Source organism: Giraffa tippelskirchi, chromosome 13 (genome assembly GCF_054371585.1).
Source record: "Giraffa tippelskirchi isolate mGirTip1 chromosome 13, T2T-mGirTip1v1.2.pri, whole genome shotgun sequence".
Lineage (NCBI taxonomy): Eukaryota > Metazoa > Chordata > Mammalia > Artiodactyla > Giraffidae > Giraffa > Giraffa tippelskirchi.
In genome coordinates, this window is record NC_137287.1 from 107,007,391 (window position 1) to 107,029,324 (window position 21,934).

Here is a 21,934-nt window from a genome sequence, read left to right on the forward strand (position 1 = left end):
CCCAGGCCTGCGCATCTGCCCGAGGCCCCTGCGTGTCTGCCTGACTGGCTGGCTGACAAGCTGGCTGGTTACCCTGACTGCATTGGCCTCACTACAGCCTCTGTGCCTGGTGGGGCCTGACTGGCCGTCTGACAGGTGGGATCAGCCCACCTGAAGGGTAGACTGACTGCATCTGCCAGACTGCGGGGCTGAGTTTGCGGCTGGCTGGTTCTGGCTGGCTGACTGAATCTAACTGTATCTCACCACCCAGTTTCTGTGCTTTTTTGTATTTGGTTGGGTTTTTTTTTTTTTGGCTGCGCGGCATGCAGGTTCTTAGTTCCCCTACCAGGGATCGAACCCGTGGACCCTGTAGTGGGAGCACAGAGTCACTGAACCACCAGAGAAATCCCAGGGACCAGGTTTCTGAATGACTGAGTCTGCCTGACTGCCCCCCTCCCCCGACCACCTCTGCCTGACTCAGCTTTATGGACAGCGTCTGTCTCTGGCTACACCTGACTGTCGGCTGCCTCTTCTACATTCCGTAATGTCGGTTGAATCAGATTGCTGCCTGAACTGCGCTGACCAACTGAATCTGACTTGGCCTCTGAAATTCTCTCCCTAACGACCTCTTTCACTCCAGCTGCCTGACAAATGGCTTCTGAGTTGTTCCTTGTCCAGGGAGCTGGGGCCTAGACGTTTTCAGCTGTAAGTCTGGCCTTGGGGGTTCATAGCAAGGGCATAGACGGGGAAGAGAACCTAGGATGGAGCCTTCGGGGGACGGAGAGAGAAGGACTGGAGGCCACACAGGGAGCATCTGGAAGAAATTGCAGGGGTCCTCAAGGTCCCAGGCTCAGGACCTAGTGATGTAACAGAGTCAGCACCTTGAGGAGACAGGCTGGCGTGTGGGAACCACAACGCAGCATGACTCTTTGTTTCTTCACGTGTGTGGGATGTCTCTGTCTGTGCCTTGCTGCTCTGTCCCACAGACCTCAGGTCTCCTTCCAAATTCCTGAATTTAAATCTTTCTCATTGTGTGTGTGTGTGTGTGTGTGTGTGTTTGTGTGTGTGTACTGGCCACATCAACTGCATGGAATGGAGAAAGAGGCTGTGTACCAGAATAAGGAGAAAGCAAATACAGGGTGGGAATTCCCTGATGGTCCAGTGGTTAAGACTCCGTGCTTCCACAGCAAGGGACATGGGTTTGATTCCTGATCAGGAAACTAAGATCCCACATGCCAGAGAATTAGATTAGGGGGAATTAAAAAAAAAAAAAAAGCATGTCAAGTGCCTGGGTGTGCTATGAATTATAGCTATTAATAATAATAAATGAGAGTACCAGACTAGCTTATCTCATTCAAGCTCCAGCATTCTGAGATGCTGCTTTTCCATTAATAACAGAGGCCTAGCTGCCTCACTGATTTCATTATAAGCCAAGGGAGGGATGGGAGGAAAGAAACAGCTCTGCTCCCAAGGGCTCTGTCTTAGTCAGCTTAGGCTGCTATAACAAAATACCATGAGGTCTCAAATGGCGCACATTTGTTGTTCAAAATTCTGGAAGTTGGAAAGTTTGAGATTAAGGTGGAGGTAGATTCAGTTGCTGATGAGGCCCTTTTTCTGGCCTGCAGACAGCAGCTTTCTCACCGTGTCCTCACATAGTGATGAGAGAGAGCTCTGCTGTTTTTCTCTCTCTTTTTTTTATTCTGTTGTTTGTCCATGCCGCATGACATGCAGGATCTTAGTTCCCCAACCAGGGATCAAACCCATGACCCCTGCAGAGCCTTAACCACTGGACCACCAGGGAAGTCCAAGAAATTCTTATGGTAGGGAGTAGTAATCTATGCTTTAAAAAAAAAAAATTATTTTGGCTGTGCTGGATCATCATTAGTTGTGGTGAGCAGGGGCTACTCTCTAGTTGCAGTGTTCGGGCTTCTCAATGTGGTGGCTTCTCGTATTGCGACCAGAGGCTCTAGGGCCACAGACTCTAGGGCCCATGGGCTCTGGAGTTGTGGCACATGGACTTAGCCCCCAGTCATGTGGGATCTTCCCTGACCAGGATCAAACCTGTGTCCCTTGCATTGCAAGGTAGATTGTGAACCACTGGACCACCAGTGAAGCCCAGTAGTCTATGTTTTAACAAGCCCTCCCAGTGCTGTTGATGCGTACTAAAGTTTTAGAAACACTAGGGGAATGATTGTGGTATCTCTGGTGTCAGACTATCCACATTAGAATTTCAACTCTACTGATTTTGTGCAAGTTAATGAATTTCTGAGCCTCAGTTTTCTTATTTGCATAGTCAGTATAATCATGATCACTTTAAACTCTTGTTGAGAATATTAGGTCATATGAAGCACATAATTTCAGTTCTAGAAATGTATCCTGTAAACCTACTCCAGCATATGCTGGATGATGTGTGTTCAGGATATTCACTGATTTGTTGTTTGTAATAGAAAAGAAACACCCTAAATTTCAATCCATAGGGGACTGTTTTAATAAATCATGGTCCTGACATACAAAGAATGAGGCAGCTCTTTGTAGACTCCTATGAAAAGATCGCCAGAATTTTCAAGTTAAAAAAGCAAAGTACATGATGAACCTATTTGCAGGGCAAGAATAGAGGTGCAGACATAGAGAACAGACCTGTGAACACAGTTGGGGAAGGAGAGGGTGGGAAGAATTGAAAGAGCAGCATTGAAACATATATATTACCATATGTAAAATAGATAGCTAGCGGGAATTTGGAGAAGGAAATGGCAACCCACTCCAGTATTCTTGCCTAGAGAATCCCGTGGACAGCGGAGCCTGGTGGGCTGCTGTCCATAGGGTCGCACAGAGTCAGACATGACTGAAGCGACTTAGCATGCATGCATGCATTGGAGAAGGAAATGGCAACCCACTCCAGTATTCTTGCCTGGAGAATCCCAGGGACAAGGGAGCCTGGTGCGCTGCTGTCCATGGGGTTGCACAGAGTCGGACACGACTGAAGCGACTTAGCAGCAGCAGCAGCAGTGGGAAGTTGCTGTATAACACAGGGAGTTCAACCTGGTGCTCTGTGACAACCTAGAGGGGTGGGATGGGGTTGGGGGATGGGAGAGAAATTCAAGAGGGAGGAGCCATATGTATACTTGTGGCTGATTCATGCTGATGTATGGCAGAAACCAACACAACACTGTAAAGCAATTAGCCTCCAATTAAAAATAATAAATATATAAAAAGCAAAGTACAAAATGGTATGTCTAGTAGGCTCCCATTTGTGTAAAGAAAAAGACTACACAATCTGTAAAAATGCATAGGTTATCTTTGAAAGCATACTCAGGATACAGTGAGAGAAGAAATGAGTGGCTGGAAAGAAGGAAAGGAGGGAAATTTATTTTTGCCTACATATATCTTTTTATGACTTAAAATTTGCAGTATGTACATGCATTTTCTGTTCACAGAAATGAAGTTTTTAAAAAAAGACACTAGTTGGCATAGTGCCTGGCAGCGGTGGTGGTGACAGCCATTCCACAGCTTTAAGTAGATGAATCAATGCAGAAATGCAGCCCAGGGGTGTCCAGGGTGTGGCCACAACTTCCGTTCCTTTCATTTCCTGTAGTCTGTGTTGTCCCATTAGAGAATCCTTGCATTTTAGAAACGGAGACGGCTTTAAGATTCTCTGGCAGAACACTTTCGTTTTAAAGATGAAGAAACGAAGCCCCAGAGAGAGGCCATAACCAGCCCAAGCTTTCCCAGAGAACTAAGGCTCACCCTGGGGCCTCTTTCACAACATCTTAAGACTAAGCTTTCAATAATTCTGCTTTTAGAGCCCCATCACCAGTCTGCTTGGAAAGTGAAAGGACTCCTCCACATGGCTGTTACGACTAGCTGTGGTTCAGTTCATAACCAAACTTTGCAACCAATTTTCCACCTTCTTCTATGTGAATTCTCTACCCTGGCCAAATAAGTCTCTTCGCTGACCCCAGATGCTCCTGCTTCCCAGATACCACAGTCCGTGCTCTCTTTCTGAAATGCACCTCTCCTTCCTATTTGTAGAGATTCTACCTACACACTGAGGCAGAATCACATCTGAATCACACTTCCCCTAGGAAGTCTTCCCTGATTACTCAGGCTCACTGATCTCTCTGAACTAAGTTAAACATTTCTTGTAAAGTGTCTACTTCTGAAGAGGGGAATAGGATGCTTCTCTGCATCTTGAACAATGGAACTGAACTAGGAGAGAACTGGTTCCTCGTCCCGACTCTCTGTTTCTGGAGAAAAGTGGGCACACGAACTTGGCCCTCCTTCCTGTCTCGGGGAAGCCCTGGGGGAAGATGCCCCTGAGCCAGCCTGGAGCCAGGAGCCTGTCTGCAGAAACTGTTGGGCCTGTTCCTCCCCCTGATGTTTACTTGGCCGGGAGGCCCAGCTTGATGAAACCTGGCCCTGTTGCCGAGCACCTTGGGAGGCCTCCCTCCAGGGTCCCTCTGTGCTCAGACAGTGGCCCTTTGTGGAGCAGAGAAGCAGGACTGAAAGTGGAGCTGCCTCCGTTCCCCGCACCCCCCGCCCCATCCCCAGCAGTCGTGGACCATCCTGCACCTGGGTGGCCTCTGTGCAAATCTGAGGCTGGCAGAGTGAGGTAGGTCATCCAGGCAACCAGCTAGACTGGAGGCGTGAGGAAGGGTCCTGGCAGAAGGGCCTGCTGAAACTGAGCGTCTGGTCCCTTAACTGCACAGAGGCTGCTTCTTCTACTGGAGACTGGTCCCCCTACAGGCCAGAGTGACACTTTCACCATCCTGTCTGTGTCTGTGTATGTGCTCAGTCGTTCAGTTGTGCCCTGACTCTTTGCGACCCCATGGACTGTAGCCCAGAAGGCTCCTCTGTCCATGGGATTTTTCAGGCAAGAATACTGGAATGGGTTGCCATTTCCTCTTCCAGGGGATCTTCCCAACCCAGGGATCAAACCTGAGTCTCCTGCATTGGCAGGCGGATTCTTTACTGCTGAGCCATTGGGGAAGCCCGTTCTCATCCCACCACTGCCATATATGCCCTAGGATTTACAGCAAGCCCTTCTAATGTCAGTTCTCCCTTCTGCCTCTGTTTCACTGACCTACACTCACTCAGAGGTGGGGTTCGGGGGATGGGGGATGGGAGGGCAGATTGAGAATCCTTAGATGTCATCCAAACCTGGTGGGTGGAAATCAAGGGGAGGGACTACTGACTACAGGAAGGAAGAGCGTGTAGCACAGGTGAAAACAAAGGGCATTTCACTGACCTGGGGTCAGGAGGCTCAGGACTCCAGTTCCTGCTGAGCCACTGACTTGCTGGGTAATAGTAGCCAGTTGCTTTCCTTTTCTGTGCCCCTGTTTCACTAGCTGGCCTCACTTTCCCACCTGCAAACATACGGAGGCAGAGTTGATAAATGTCAAGAATTTTTGCAGTTCTGATTTTTCAAAATTCTGTGATCACAGGGAGCAAAAGGAAGAGCTGGGGGTGGGTTAGACGTAGGTAGCTGACACAGTGCTGTCTGGCTTCACCAGCAGTCACTAAGCAGCCTCTTCTCTGCTTCCACGATCCCTTCCCCTCCTCGTTTCCACCTCACTTGGAGGGCTTCTTCTTCTTTTCTTTTTTCCCCATATGGACCAGTTTTAAAGACTTTATTGAATTTGTTACAATATTGCTTCTGTTTTGTTTTGGGGTATTTTTTTTTTTTTTTTTTGGCTGAGAAGCATGTGAGATCTTAGCTCCCCAACCAGGGACTGAACCCACACCCCCTACATTAGACTGCGGGGGGAAGTCCTCTTGATGACCTCTTGAGATGAGATCTAGAAGCTGATTGGTATACATTTTTTTTATTCCATGTTTTGCCCCCAGAGGGACAGGAAGGAGGGCAGAAAATAAAAGAGAGAGGAGGGACTTCCTTGGTGGTCCAGTGGTTACCACTCCACACTCCCGGTGCAGGGCTCTCCATTCAATCCCTTGTCAGGGAACTAGATCCCAAGTGCTGCAACTAAGAGTTCACATGCCGCTACAAAGATCAAAGGTCCCGAGTGCCGCAACTAAGACTTGACACAACTAATAAACAAATACAAATTAAACTTAAAAAAAAGAGAGAGAGAGAGAGGTAAGGGTGGGATACACAGAACTGATGAAAGAGAGCTCAGGGAGAGAAAAGAGGAAGGAAAAGGGACGGTGGGGGATGATGAAAGAGGGAAAGTAGAAGCAAGAGGAGGTAAGACTGAAAGAAAAAGGGTGAAATGAGATAGGGGGAAGAAGGTAGGAATGAAAGAGAAAAACAGGAAGAGAGCCTGTGGGAAAAGACCGCAGCCTGGACATATGCCACACGTGGGGACGTCTTGGGGTTTTCCAGGACAAAAACAGTTCAGTTTGGTTGGAGCTAAGAGTGTGTATAGGGAAGACAAAATTACAATCAAGTTGTAAAAGGTTTTGAATGCCAGGCTAACAGATTTAGACTTTATGTCTACTATTTTTTGCAGCTCAAATCCCCTGTGATAAGCTGGGTGAGGGCCAGAGAGGTGTTTTCCTTCATCCATCCATTTAACAAGGGACAGTGTCTTATCCAATGCTGTATCCCAAAAGCATAATACAATATTTGCACAGAAGAGGTAGTCAGGAAATGGCTAGAAAAATTGAACACTTGAACCGAAAGTGGAGTCCTTGGAGGAAGCAGGGGCTGTGACCATCTCATAGAGAGTGTAAGAATGTGTGTGTATGCTTATTCACTCAGAGCAACCCCATGGACGGTAGCCTGCCAGACCTCTCTGTTCATGGAATTCTCCAGGCAAGAATACTGGAGTGGGTAGCCATTCCTTTCTCCAGGGGATCTTCCCAACCTAGGGATTGAACCCTGTCTCTTGCATTGCAGGTGGATTCTTTACCATCTGAGCCACCAGGGAAGTCCAGGTATAAGAATAACCATAGTTTAAGCTAGAAATTGCTAAGTACCCTAAGGAAGGTCCAGATAAGAGTCATGGGAGATCAGAGGAAAGTGAGACAGCCCTCCCTGTTACTTGCAGCATGGAAGTCCCAGAGAAGATTGTAATGGGGTCAATTTAGGTTACATACCCAACCTTGAATTAATCTTTGTGCCCAGGAAGATCAATCTCATTGGAGGATACAGAGTTCTGTGTATGAATGAAGAGCAAAGAGTTCTCTAAAGAAAAGGGGGAGCTTATTCCCAGAAGAGAAGAAATTAGAACCAGACATGGCTGCCGCAGCCTGCTGTAATGGAAAAAGGTGAGGCACGTCGGGAGGAGTAGGGATTTTATTAGGGCAGGGATCTGTATGAGATTGGTGGGGAGGCTGAGACACCTGAGGCTCCCTGTGGGGAGGCCCCCATGCAGGGCCTCAGGTAACAAGCTAAGGAGTTGAGACTTGCTTTTGAGCTGGAGAGGGTCCTTGTTGGAGCTGTGCTTTGGAATATTTAATCAGACCACTAAAGTATAGAATGGACCAGAGGCCAGAAGACCAGGCACTGATGGGAAATTATTCCAGCATGTTCTTTGATAAAATCCATATGCAAGATCTGTCACCCACCTCAGTGTACTTTACATTGTAACTTGGTTTGTTTTTTGTTCTCCTCATCCTACGTCAGAAAGCTCAAAAGGACAGAGTCACACCTCTGCTAAAAGGGGCTGTCCCTTCCTTCTCCCAGTGTGGCAAGCACTTCACCGGGGAAATGGATGCTCCAGAAATTTACAAGGGCAGGTGAACCCTCGTAAAATGCTCACTCTTCGAAGATCTGGGCAGTTTCCAGCCAAACTTCTGGAGAGCAGTAGGATCAGCAGCCCCTGTCACTGGGAACCTGACATAATAAGAGAAGCAGCTGCAAGGGATCTTAACAAGTAACTTCAGGCTCCTGCTTTTTAGCAAGCCAGTAGCCCAGAGTCAGCCCTTGCCCTGTCCTAAATATCTCCACAAAGGGATTTCTGTGGTGGTCCATTGGTTAAGACTACACCTTACAATGCAGGGGATGTGGGTTCGATCCCTGGTCAGGGAAATAAAATCCCACATGCAACTAAATCCACACACTACAGGTGCTGAAGCCCATATCTGAGCCTGCATTTCCTTGTAGGTAAAATGAAGGGAGTAACACCAACCACGGAGAGTCCTTGTGGGGGTTGAATAAGTTAATGCTATTGGCAGAGTGCCACACAAGCCACAGGCACTTGGCAAATGTGAATTCTTATTCATCTTTCAGTAACGGAGCTACGGACTGTTAGAGCTGGAGGGGTCTTAGAAGGGACTGGTCCAACCCTTTCATTCCACATGGTGAGAGGACTCCTGATAGCTAATCTCTTTCCTGTTGAAGTATCTGCTGATTCTGTCTTCACTAGAAGCAGAGAGCTGATGTCCCTCCTACGTAAATCCAATTTGAGCTCTATATCTGCCCATAAAAGGATATCTTGACTCCTCAATTTTTTCCCCAAGAACACTTGCCTATCATTTGCTCTTTGCTCTGCCAAAGGTGTGATCAATTAACGTACCATATTCAAAGTGATCACGATTATGTGGGAGGATTGTATTAGCAACACAGCAGGGGAATCCTAAACAAATCCAGCAATCCTGGAATAGCTGAAGGAAATTGGTCGTATTTATTCTTGGATAAGCTAAGAGTTAAATACAATTACTTGTGATTTTTCACTCTGCTTAATTTTTTTAGGAATATAAATTGTTATTTTTCTTTTTTGAGGGCTTTTAAAAATACTTTAATTTATTATTTTTGGCTGTGCTGGGTCTTTGTTGTGGCTCAGGCCTTTCCTCCAGTTGCAGCAAGCAGAGGCTACTCTCTAGTTGGGGTGTGAAGGCTTCTCATTGCTGTAGCTTCTCTGGTTGTGGAACATGGGTTCTAGAGCACAGGGTCAACAGTTGTGGTGCTCAGGCTTAGTTGCTCCTTGATATATGGGAGCTTCCCGGATCAGGGGTTGAACCTGTGTCTCCTACATTGGCAGGCAGATTGTCTACTAGTGAGCCACCAGGGAAGCCCCAAGAGGGCTTTTTTTTTTTGGCTGTGCTGAGTGTTCCTTGCTTTCTCTAGTTATGGTGTGCGGGCTCCTTTTTTGAGGAGGATGGGCTCTAGAGTGCTTGGACCCAGTAGTTGCAGCCTGCTGGCTCAGTAGCCCCACAGCACGTGGGATCTTAATTCCCTGACCAGGCATCAAAGCTGAGTCCCCTGCATTGGAAGGTGGATTCTTAATCACTGAACCACCAAGGAAGTCCCCAAATTGTTATTTTTATTGTGGCAAAATATATATAACATGAAATGTCCTATGTTAACTATTTTAGGGGTGTACAATTCAGTGACATTAGGTAGATTCACAATGTTGTGTGGCCATCACCACCACTCCCAGAACTTCATCATCCCAAACAGAAATTCTTTACCCATAAACAATAACTACCTTCCTCCTAGTTCCTGGTAACCTCTATTCTAATTTCTGTCTCTATTAATTTGCCTATTCTAGAAACTTCATATAAGTGGAAACAAACACTCTGTATCCTTTGGTATCTGGCTTCTGTCACTTAGCATAATGTTTTCAAGGTTCATGTTGTGGCATATATCAGAATTTCATTCCTTCTTAAGGCTGAATAATATTCCATTGTATGAAAATTGGAGATGTCAAGGGAACAGTTCATGCAAGGATGAGCACAATAAAGGACAGAAACAGTAAGGATCTAACAGAAGCAGAAGAGGTTAAGAAGAGGTGGCAAGAATACACAGAACTATACAAAAAAAGTCTTAATGACCTGGATAACTACAATGGTGTCATCACTCACTTAGAGCCAGACACCCTGGGATGTGAAGTCAAGAGGGCCTTAGGAAGCATCACTACGAACAAAGATAGTGAAGGTGACAGAATTCCAGTTGAGCTATTTCAAATCCTAAAAGATGATGCTGTGAAAGTGCTGCACTCAATAGTCAGCATATTTGGAAAACTCAGCAGTGGCCACAGGACTGGGAATTGTCAGTTTTCATTTCAATCCCAAAGAACGGCAATGCCAAAGAATGTTCAAACTACCATACAGTTTCACTCATTTCACATGCTAGCAAAGTTATGCTCAAAATCCTTCAAGCTAGGCTTCAGCAATACGTGAACTGAGAACTTACAGATCTACGAGCTGGATTTAAAAAAGGCAGAGGAACCAGAGATCAAATTGCCAACATTCTTCGAGAAAGCAAGGGAGTTCCAGAAAAATATCTACGTCTACTTCATTGACTAAGCTAAAGCCTTTGACTGTGTAGATCACAACACACTGTGGAAAACTCTTAAAGAGATGGGAATACCAGACCACCTTCGCTGCCTCCTGAGAAACCTGTATGCAGATCAAGAAGCAACAATTAGCACTGGACATGAAACAATGGACTGGTTCCAAATTGGAAAAGGAGTACATCAAGACTGTATATTGTCACCCTGCTTATTTAATTTCTATGCAGAGTACATCATGCAAAATGCTGGGCTGGATGAAGCACAAGCTGTAATCAAGATTGCCAGGAGAAATATCAATAACCTCAGATATGCAGATGGCACCACCCTTATGGCAGAAAGAGAAGAACTAAAGAGCCTCTTGATGAAGATGAGAGAGAAAAGTGAAAAAGCTGGCTTAAAACTCAACATTCAAAACACTAAGGTCATGGTATCCGGTCCCATCACTTCATGGCAAATAGATGGGGAAACAATGGAAACAGTGACAGATTTTATTTTCTTGGGTTCCAAAATCACTGTGGACAGTGACTGTAGCCATGAAATTAAAAGATGCTTGCTCCTTGGAAGAAAAGCTATGACAAACATAGACAGTGTGTTAAAAAGCAGACACACACACACACACACACATACACATATACACAAAGCAGAGACATTACTTTGCCAACAATGGTCCATATAGTCAAAGCTATGGTTTTTCCATAGCTTTGGTAGTCATGTATGTATGTGAGAGTTGGATCATAAAGAAGGTTGAGTGCCAAAGAACTGATGCTTTTGAACTGTGGTGTTGGAGAAGACTCTTGAGAGTCCCTTGGACAGCAAGGAGATCAAACCAGTCAATTCTAAAGGAAATCAACTCTGAATATTCATTGGAAGGACTGATGCTGAAGCTGAAGCTCCAATATTTTGGCCACCTGATGTGAAGGACTGACTCATTGGAAAAGACCCTGATGGCGGGAAAGATTGAAGGCAGGAGGAGAAGGGGATGACAGAAGATGAAATGGCTAGGTAGCATGACCGACTCAAAGGACATAAATTTGAGTGAACTCTGGGAGACAGTGTAGGACAGGGAGCCTGGCGTGCTGCAGTCCATGGAGTCTCAAAGAGTCGAACACGACTTAGCAACTGAACAACAAGGAGGAGATTTCACTCTCTCTGCCTAATAGACTTCAATTTGGGACACTAGCCTTTCCTGCCTTTGGACTGAGATTACACTGCTGGCTCTCCTGGGTCTCCGGCTTGCTAACTGCAGATCTTGGGGCTTCTTGGCCTCCATAACTGAAACAAGGGAAGGGGGCAGAGCACAGCCTTTCTAAGAATGACATAGTCGTAGGACATGACAGAAACTGGTTAGAACCAACTAGGTCCAAGATGGCAGAAGATTCAACTTCCAGTAGGCCTTAAGCCTCATTATATGCTCGCTGTAATATATTAGAATCTAAATGACACACCCACCAGTGCCATGACAGCCCTTTTCTTGAAACAGTTGGAATAATCCTCTGGGACTCATTAGTCCATGAAATTACCCATCCAGTAAAAACTAACCACCCCATATTTTGGGGCCTCTCACCTTTTAAGACGGCCTACACTCTGTGGGGTGTGTTTCTCTTTAAATAAATCCACTTCTTACCTTTGTCTCTCACTTTCTGCCATGACACATAAAGAACTTGAGCTTCATTAAGTCCTGAGACCAGGTATGTGATCTCAGTGAAAAGACGATGGGTTCTGGCAGAGTTCAAGTCCTCGCCCATGGGTTCAAATCCTGACTGAGTTGCACAGTTTTGTAACCACATGAGTTAATTCCTTATAATAAATCTATCTCTCTATTGATATGCATGCTAAGTTGCTTCAGTCATGTCTGACTCTTTACAGTCCTCTGGACTGTAGCCTGCCAGGCACCTCTGTTCATGGGATTTTCCAGGCAAGAATACTGGAGTGGGTTGCCATTTCCTTCTCCAGGGGATCTTCCTGACCCAGGGATGGAACCCGAGTCTCTAACGTCTCCTGCATTGGCAGGTAGGTTCTTTACCACTAGCTCCACCTGCGAAGCCTAATATAGTCTATATATCCTATCGGTTCTGTTTCTGTGGAGAACTCAGAATAATACAATTTGTGATTTTTATGTCTTGTTTAAGAAATTCTTCTCTATCCTAAAGTCCTAAATGTAATCTCCTTTAGTTACTTCTAAAGATTTTAAGGTTTTGCATTTCAAATTTAGGTCCTTAATCTGACAGAAGGTTATTGTTGTGTGTGCTCTGAGGTAGGAAACCAATTTTATTTTTTTCCAAATGAATAACCAGTTGTTCAGTATCATTTAAAAAGTAATCCATCTGTGTTAATTTCCTAGGGCTGTCATAGCAAATTACCACAAATTGGGTGGCTTAGAACAACAGAAAATTTATTCTCTCACAGTTCAAGAGGCCAGGAGTCCAAAATCAAGGTATGGGCAGAATTGATTTCTTCTGGAAGCTCTGAGGGAGAAAACATCCCATGCCTTTCTCCTAGTTTCAGGTGGTACTAGCGATCCTTACCACAAAGGATTTGCTTGTAGACACATCACACTAGTCTCTGCCTCTGCCTTCACATCTCCTTCTTCTCTTTGTTTCTGTGTGTCTTTTTTTCTCACATAGACACAGTCACTGGATTTAGGGCACCCTCTAAATCCAGGTGTGTTCACCTTGAGATCCTTGACTAATTACATCTGGAAAGATCCTGTTGCCTAAGGTCATATTCTGAGGTTCCAGATAGAAATGAATTTGGAGGCAATACTACTCCACCCGTGACACCATCCTTTGCTATTCTTTTGCAAATGTCATCTCTATTATACAGCAAATGTCCATATAAGTGTGGGTAGAATAGTCATCATGCAAACTTCTGATGAAATGGTTATACAAGTCACAAGATCATCTTATTAATCCTCACAACAGTTCTATGAGGTAAGTACTATGAAAATCACTAGGTTATACTACGTTCTTGTTGTGATAATAAACAACACCAAATCTCATTGTCTTATAACAATAAATTTTTCTCCCTCAGATTACGTATCAGCAGCTGTGGGGCAGCTGTGGGTTGGCTGAGGCTGTGCTCTCTGTGTGGAAGGCTGTAGGCACAGGTGATGCCATTCCAGTGGCAGAGATAAAAGAGTTTGATTTTAGACTAAAACATGCTATGGTTCTTCAGGTTTCTGCTTAGGACTGGCCTATAGTCTTTCCAGCTCAAATTCCACTGGCCAAAGGGAGTCATGTGATCAAGTCTGACATCGGCCTGGGGAAGTGTACTCCTTCCTTTGGACTCACATGGCAACTGGCTAGAATGTGTAATCTTACTGGGAAGGGGGAGAGCAAATAATCAGAGACAATGATATCTCTCCCACAGGGGTTAAGTAACTTGCCCAAGGTCAAAGAGCTGAGAAGGGACAGAGCCAGGATTCAAACTCTGACAGTCTTTCTCCACAGCCATAGTGCACTTCATACCTCCATGCCTGCTAGATGGTGTGCAAATCCATCTAAGCTTTAGGCCTTCTCCATGTGAGTTCCTGTAGCCTGGAGTGTCCTCTTCCTCTGCATGTTCAATTCACCCTTTAAGATCCACTCTGATAACTCCTTTGTGAACTTCTCTCCTTGGAATTAATCACTATGTGCCCCCATCACTTTTTTTTTTTTATTTCAGCTGTGCTGGTTTTTGTTCTAGCACATGAGCTTTCTCTAGTGTGACCTTTAGGGGTTTTTCTAGTTGTGGTTAATGGGCAGATGGTGACTGCAGCCATGAAATTAAAAGACCCTTGCTCCTTGGAAGAAAAGCTATGACCAACCTAGATAGCATATTAAAAAGCAGAGACATTACTTTGCCAACAAAGGTCCATCTAATCAAAGCTATGGTTTTTCCAGTAGTCATGTATGGATGTGAGAGTTGGACTATAAAGAAAGCTGAGTGCCATGATGGTTTTGAACTGTGGTGTTGGAGAAGACTCAAGAGTCCCTTGGACTGCAAGGAGATCCAACCAGTCCATCCTAAAGGAAATCAGTCCTGAATATTCATTGAAAGAACTGATGCTGAAGCCGAAACTCCAATACTTTGGCCACCTGATGTGAAGAACTGACTCACTGGAAAAGACCCTGATGCTGGGAAAGATTGAAGGCAGGAGGAGAAGGGGACGACAGGGGATGAGAAGGTTGAATGGCATCACCAACTCGATGGACATGAATTTGAGCAAGCTTTGGGAGTTGGGAGTTGGTAATGGACAGGGAAGCTTGGTGTGCTGTAGTCCATGGGGTTGCAAAGAGTCAGACACGACTGAGTGACTGAACTGAACTGAACAGAATGTGCTTAGTTGCCCCGAGGCATCTAGGATCTTAGTTCCCAGACCAGGGATCAAACCTGAGTCCCCTGCATTGGAAGGTGGATTCTTAACCACTGAACCACCAGGTAAGTCTCTCCCGTCACACTTTATAAGCATATACTATTTTGTACTCACTGCCCTATCCTCTCTGAAGGGTGGGAATGCATTCTTATTTCTCATGTGTCTCCTCTGCCCCTGGGCCTTGCACAGTGTGCGGTAAATGTTTGCAGTGTTTGGGGATGAGATGGGCTGGGTGGGGGGGCGGGCTGAGCTGCAATGGGGCCATGCTCCTGGGGATGAGAACACTTGACCTACTTTTTCATCCCTCTAACCTAAGCTTAGCACCCGGTACTTAGGTGACTGGCAGGTCAGCTCCCCCGTGACTCACTCTGTAAGCCTTTAGCACCCTCACCTCGAGCCCTTGGGCTGGGGTGTGTGTGTGTTGATGGTGGTGAGGGAGGAGGTGGGAATTAACTTTTGCCTTTCAGAAGTCCTCCCCTTCCCCCACCCCAGGAAAAGGACAAATAAAAGTCCTTCTCTTAAATAGTCTGGGCAAGTCCCTACCCATCAGGTGTAGGAGGACTGGGGAGGCCCTGGAAGGTACAGGGAAGGGTGAAAGCACTGCTGGGTCAGAGGAGAGGAACAGAGAACAGGAAAGAGTGTGAACTGCACCATGAAAGCTTTTACTAACTTGTCCAAGTGATTGAATTTAACCTCTCTGAGCTTCAGTTTCCCCAGCTATCATCTGGAGACCATACTGATCTTGCCTTCTTCCCTAAGCAGTTGTAAAAATATATAGTTAAATGTTAGAAGCCCTTAGGAATGCAGCCTTGATATTACACAGACCTGTGTTGGAATTCCCCTCATAAACGATGCGACTGTGGGAAAATGCAAAGCTCCATGAGCCAAGGTGCCCTCATCTATAAAATTGGGGTAATAATTACAGCTACCTCCCAGGGTGAGAAAACTATGTAAGTAAAGTGCTTGGCACATAGTGCTCAATAATACTGTCTGTTTTCATATGAGTTGATGACACTTATGATTTAAGGAAAGGACCGCACCTGGGAACGTTAAAAGGAAGGACACAGAGTCTAACTTACCCTGGAACTGACTGCTTCCTTTAGCCAAGTGTGAGGTGTGGCTCGAAGGAATGAGGAAGTTGTTCAGGATATGACGATGGCACAGAGCACACTGTCTTCACACTATCTCCTCCCAAGGGGGAGGAGTAGAGAGGTTAGCGGACCCACCCCAAAGATCAGATGTCCTTGTCCCCTGCCCACCCCATGCTCCGCCACACACACATACAGTCCATTGACTCCTTCTGGTCCCTTCCTACCAATCTAATCTTACGGCGGCAGCCTTTGTAATAATAATGATTGTATGAGACTGGTGGTACTGTTACTCTGAAGCATCCTTCACAGTCTCTTTCCCAGAAACAGAATCTAGAGTTAGGGACTTCCCTGGTGGTACAGTGGATAAGAATCTGCCTGCCAATGTAGGGGACATGGGTTTGATCCTTGGTCTGGGAAGATTCTACATGCCACGGAGCCCATGTGCCTAGAGCCTGTGCTCCGCAATAAGAGAAGCCACTGCAATGAGAAGCCCGTAAACTACAATGAAGAGTAGACCCCGCTGGCCACAACTAGAGAAAGTCTGTGCTCAGCAAGGAAGACCTAGAGCAACCAAAAATAAACAAGCAAACAAAAATTAATAAATAAAGCTATCCTGGGACTTCCCCAGGGGGGAAAAAAAAAGAATCCGCCTTCCAATGCAGGGGATACAAGTTCGATCCCTAATCGGGGAACTAAGATCCCACATGCTGTGGGGCAACTAAGCCTGGGCACCACAGCTAGAGAGCCCGTGTGCTGCAACTCGAGAAGCCCTTGAGCCATAAAGAAGTTACATGCTGCAACTGAGACCAGTTAAATAAAACATATATATATATATATATATATATATATATATATATAAAGAATCCAGAGTTAACAGGTACTTGGAGATTATTCTGCATTTCACAGATGGGGAAACTGAAGTCCAGAGAAGGGAAGGGACTTACCCGAGACCCCACAAAAAGTTCCCACAGAGGTAGGACTAAAACCTGTAGCTCCTGACTTCCAGCCCAGGGCCAACGCTCCTGTCACCACACACCTGTCCTAGGCTTTCTTTTCCCACTGCCACCCAACCTATTCTCTAACCTTCTGGACCACTGCAGTGGTCCCTAACTGGTCCTCCCCCCACTAGTGCCTTCCTATCAATTTGTTCTATATATTCAGCCTGGTGACTGTCTGGAAGCACAGCCTTCATCTTGTCTCTTCCCTCCTAATAGAACTTACTCATTTTTCAGCTTGAAGAGTTATCTGATTCCTGGTTCAACCTCTAACTGAAGATCCAATCTTTGAATATATTTATTGACAGGGAGTTCATCACTCCCACAGTGGTCCACTGCATTCTTGGATCCTGTTGATTATTGTTGTTGTTTAGTCGATAAGTTGTGTCTGACTTCTTTGCCACCCCATGGACCAGGCTCCTCCGTCCATGGGATTTCCCAGGCAAGAATACTGGAGTGGGTTGCCATTTCTTCCTGCAGGGGATCTTCCAGATCCAGAAATTGTACCCATGTCTCCTGCATTGGAGCTTCTCTGGTGGCTCAGTGGTAAAGAATCTGCCTGGAAGGCAGGAGACGCAGGAGACAGGAGTTTAATCCCTGGGCCAGGAAGATCCCTTGGAGGAGGGCATGGCAACCCACTCCAGTATTCTTGCCTGCAAAATCTCATGGACAGAGGAGTGTAGTGGGCCACAGTCCATAGCGTCTGAAAGAGTCAGACATGACCGAAGCGACTGAATACGCAGGCATGCACTCCTGCATTGGCAGGCAGATTCTTTACCCCTGAGCCACCAGGGAAACCCCACTGACTGTTCAGTTCAGTTCAGTTCAGTCACTCAGTCGTGTCGGACTCTTTGCGACCCCATGAGCCACAGCACGCCAGGCCTCCCTGTCCATCACTAACTTCCGGAGTCCACCCAAATCCATGTCCATCGAGTCAGTGATGCCATCCAGCCATCTCATCCTCTATTGTCCTATTCTCCTCCTGCCCTCAATCTTTCCCAGCATCAGGGTCTTTTCCAATGAGTCAGCTCTTCGCATCAGGTGGCCAAAGTATTGGAGTTTCAGCTTCAACTTCAGTCCTTCCAATGAACACCCAGGACTGATCTCCTTTAGGATGGACTGGTTGGATCTCCTTGCAGTCCAAGGGACTCTTAAGAGTCTTAACCAACACCACAGTTCAAAAGCATCAATTCTTCGGCGCTCAGCTTTCTTCACCGTCAAACTCTCACATCCATACATGACCGCTGGAAAAACCATACCCTTGACTAGACGAACCTTTGTTGGCAAAGTAATGTCTCTGCTTTTTAATATGCTATCTAGGTTGGTCATAAGAGTTCTTTATAAAAAGCTGAAATTCTCCTCCTGGATGTCCACTCACTGAAGCTGAGTGGAATTCTTTCACATCCATTTGCCAGCAAATTGTAGTCGATGTTTGATATGAGCCAGGTCCTGGGTGGATTAGGTGCTGAGGGAAACAAAAAGAGGAATTGGACATGGATCCTTCCATCAGAGAATGGGGCCCAGGGCTTCACAGAGTTTTTTGTTTTGTTTATTAGGCCTACAAAATAAGAAACTGATCAAATCCCCTTTCTGTATGACAGCCCTTCAAATGTTTGGAGACAGCCACTATATCCTCCTGTGTTTTCCCTTCTCCAGGGTATTTAAATAATTTGCCACAGAACATGGCATCTGGGTTTCAGCATTCTGGTCTCTTCTAGACATGCTCTAGTGTGACAGTGTACCCTTCGGAATGTGGACCTGGAGCTGAGCTCTGTGGCCCAGTTGTGATCAGCCCAAGGCAGCCCAGAGTCTCTAACAGAGGCTGAATTAGAACCACGGAGGTCTAACCTTCTGTTTCTGTTGATACAGTATATCATGTTTACTCTCCTCCCCTTCCTTCCTTTTTTCTTTCCTCCTACCCTCCCTTCCTTCTTTCTTTCTTTCTTTTTATTTTTGCAGCCACATGTTGTTGAGCTTGAGGTCAACTCAAACCTGTAAGTCATTGTCACTGAAACTGCTCTTAATCTAGATTCTTTCTACCCTGTATTTTGGGCACTGGTCAAACATGGCAGCCACTGGCCCCATGTGACAATTTACATTTAAAGTACTTAAAAAGACAAAAAAAAATACTTAACATGAATTGAAATTAAGATTTTAGTTTCTCATTTGTAGGAGTCACATTTCAAGGGCTCACCCACCACAGTTGTCCAGTGGCTACTAAGTCAGACAATGCCTATTTAGGACATTTCCATCATCACCGAAAGTTCTATGGGACTGCTCTGGTTTAGACTGAAGGGCAGATATTTACATTTATCCCTTGTGGCACTTACTTCATCTTGTTAGTTCCAGCTCAGCTCCAAGGCTGCTGAGATCTTTTGAAAACTCATTTTGGTTTCCGGAGTGTTTGTAGGTCCTCCCAACTTCATGACAGCTGTAGATTTGATTAACGTTTCATGCGTTCCTCTGCTTCCTCTAAAACCACTGATAAAAATGTCCAGTGGACCAGAGCTGCAACAGAGCGCTGCACATGGGCCTCTGCATTCCAGGGTCATTCAGGCAGTAGTTTAACCAATGAGGTCTATATACCAGGCCCTGTATACCAGGCACCTGATACACATGACACAGACAATGGCAAGTAAAGAGTCCCGCTGAGAATTCAAATGCCTTCACCTTGCATTCAGGGCTGCTTCTTTCTGGCCTATAGTAGCTAAGTGCAGGCTTGAGAATCAGCTTCCTGGGTTTGGATCCTGATTCTGCCACTTTATTTATTTAAAAAATATTTATTCATTTATTTTTATTATTATTTTTTGCCTGCACTGGGTCTTTGTCGGGGGCTCTCTAGTGGCCGCATGTGGACTCAGTTGCCCTGCAGCATGTGGAATCTTCTAGGACCAGGGATTGAACCAGTGTCCCCTGCATTCGGAGGCAGATTCTTAATCATTGGACCACCAGGGACGTCTTCTCTGCCACTTTATAGACTATGTAATGTCTTCATATTTCAGTTTCCTAAGAACTTCCATTCCACCATGTTGTTATGGGATTAAATGAGTTAGTGCAAGTAAAGCTCTTAGAACAGCGCCTGGCATATAGTAATTAATGTAATATTAGCTACTATTTGTTCTCATGATTAATTATAATTTTCCCCTGGACAAGCCATGCTCAGTCCTGCTTTGGGGTCTCAGGTCCTCACTTCTGTCCTCTTTTAGTTTGTGGACTTTTCAGGCCCAAACAAAGCCTGCCCTCCTTGATTTCTTATGTTCTTGGCTGCTTCGTATCCTCTGCTGGAGTGAGTACTGCAGTGAAGAACTCCAATAATTGTTAGGCTTCATCTTGGTTCTGTTTGTCCTGCTGGAGAGACCTAGGACAAGCTTTCATCTATAAAATGATTAAATGATAATAACAGCTGCCTCACAGCACCACAGTCAGGGCTAAGTGAGACAAAGTAGATGCGACTTCCTGCACTTAGTAGGCCTTTTCATCCAGTAAAGCCTCTGAAAGTGCGGCTTCTTCCACATTTCTGTGTTTTAAGTCGTGTCTAACCAAGGAGGTCAGGCTCATTATTCCCTGTACTTCTGGAGGGCCTGCCCCTATCCCAGGAGCTCTGGGCAGGAATCCCATGTTTCTCCTTCTGTGAAATGTGGATCCCTAATGGGTTCCCTGCCTTCTCCTCGCTGCTGTCTCCAGCTTGCTGAACTTAGGTTAGTTCCTCCCCCCAAGCCTCAGTCTATACTCAAAGTAGGACCTGCCGGGGCACCGCTAAGGGCAGTAGTGATTTAAACTCTAATTTAGAAAAGCTCTTTACTTTGGGTGTGCCTGAGATGGTGGAGGGTGGGCGTTGGCGCACCGAGACAGGGGCCAGCCCTTGGAAAGCACCCCTACCCCTGCCAGGGTTCAGAGGTATTGCCACCTGAGCCCTCCCCCCGAATGAGCGGCGCGGTCTTCCTGGAGCTCGGGTCGCGGGAACAATGGGAGGGCGGCTGGGAGGCGGGTGGGCGTCGGCCAGGTCGGGGCTGGAGGTGGACCGGGCCGGCGAGCTGGGCGCCGGGGCTGTGGGGTTAGTCCGGGGCACTGGGCCGAGAGCCGAGGCGTCTTAGTCAGGGAAAACCGAGGTCGGCGCTGGCGGGGACCAGGAGGAGGCGGGGGGCGGGGCCCGAGCCCACCAGGCTGGGACAGGGAGGGCGCGGGGGCCCTGGTTGGGGTCTCCTCGGGGTCGCCCCGCCGCTCGCCCGGGCCTCTGAGCTCCGCGGCGACGCAGGTAGGCGCCCGGCCCACGTGGGGAAGCGGGCGGCTGGCCACCAGCGCCAGGCGGGCTCGCGGGGCTCAGCCCCCTCCCCTGCTTCCCTCCCCGGGGGCCGGCGCGGCTCCTCCCGACGCGCAGCCCCGGCTCGGGCGGCTCGGACAGCTCGCGCGGCGGCGCTGCTCCCGCTGCTCGCTCGCTCGCTCGCTCGCTCGCTCGCCCGTGGCGGCAGGGATCGCCGGCCCTTCCTCGCGGGGAGCCGGCCGGGGCGGGGCGGAGTGGGGAGCCCGGGCGAGGGGGGCGGGCGGGGAGGGGGCTGCGCTGCGGGAGGGAGGAAGGGAGGGAGCGAGCGGGCGAGCCAGCGAGCGAGCGGGGCGTTTGTGCGCAGCTCCAGTGCGCCTCGGAGCCCGCCGGGCGGCCGCCGGACACACCGACCGAGGACAGACAGTGCCCGGAAGCCGCGCCGCCGCAGCCAGGTTAGCCGCCCTCGCCGCCCTCGCCGCCCTCGCCGCCCTCGCCGCCCTCGCCGCCCACTCGGGGCCCCGGGGACCCCGCAGCGTCTGGGCTGGTGGGCGTGGGGAGAGGGAATAGCCGAGGGCTCCGAGCGCGATTCCCGGTCCTAGAGCACTGACAGGCCGGTGGGCAGGCTCCGGGGACGGGGTGGACACCACCGAGGCCGGCGGCGGGCGCCCAGAGCCGGCGGGGTTGGGGGGACCCGGGCCTCGGTTTGTGCGTCTCAGTACTGGCGCCCGTATGTGTGTGTCGGGGTCCTCGTCGCCGGATGTGTGTTGGGTGTGAGCGCGCGTGTGCCCGTGGGTCCGTGCAAGTGGATGATCGGTGTGTGCGCGTGCGTGTGTGAGAGGGTGTGTGCCCTGTGTCTCCGCGCGTCCGGGTGGTGTGCGTGTGTGCGTGTGTCTGGGAGTGAATGTGTCTATGAGAGGGTGTGTCTGAATGTGTAACTGAGTGTGTGTACATTTGGATGAGGGTGTGTGCCGATGGCTTCGCCGGTGACTGGAACTGTGGCGGTGTGCGTGTGTGTGCGCGCGCGCCAGTGTGAGTCCCCGTGTGAGGGCGGGTGTGCA

General features: G+C 47.6%; 1 protein-coding gene across 23 annotated transcripts in view; it reads left to right on the forward strand.

Annotated features, from left to right (window-relative positions):
• The window catches only part of EPB41L1 (erythrocyte membrane protein band 4.1 like 1), a 179,608-nt gene that overhangs the window by 23,019 nt on the left and 134,655 nt on the right, over window positions 1-21,934 (forward strand). For 4 of the 23 annotated variants that reach the window (XM_081560058.1, XM_081560062.1, XM_081560082.1 and 1 more), the window contains exons 1-2: window positions 20,737-20,870; window positions 21,241-21,328. The exons of 6 other annotated variants lie outside the window; for them this stretch is intronic. Coding sequence is in view for 3 of the 17 variants with exons in the window: in XM_081560075.1 (XP_081416201.1) it covers window positions 7,197-7,206; window positions 12,129-12,185 (67 nt within the window). In the remaining 14 variants the exon portion in view is untranslated. Of the gene's footprint in view, window positions 1-602; window positions 685-7,063; window positions 7,207-12,128; window positions 12,186-20,736; window positions 20,871-20,980; window positions 21,005-21,130; window positions 21,329-21,934 lie in introns of those variants that run through there. 13 more of the 23 variants (XM_081560072.1, XM_081560095.1, XM_081560100.1 and 10 more) reach the window with 9 other exon arrangements.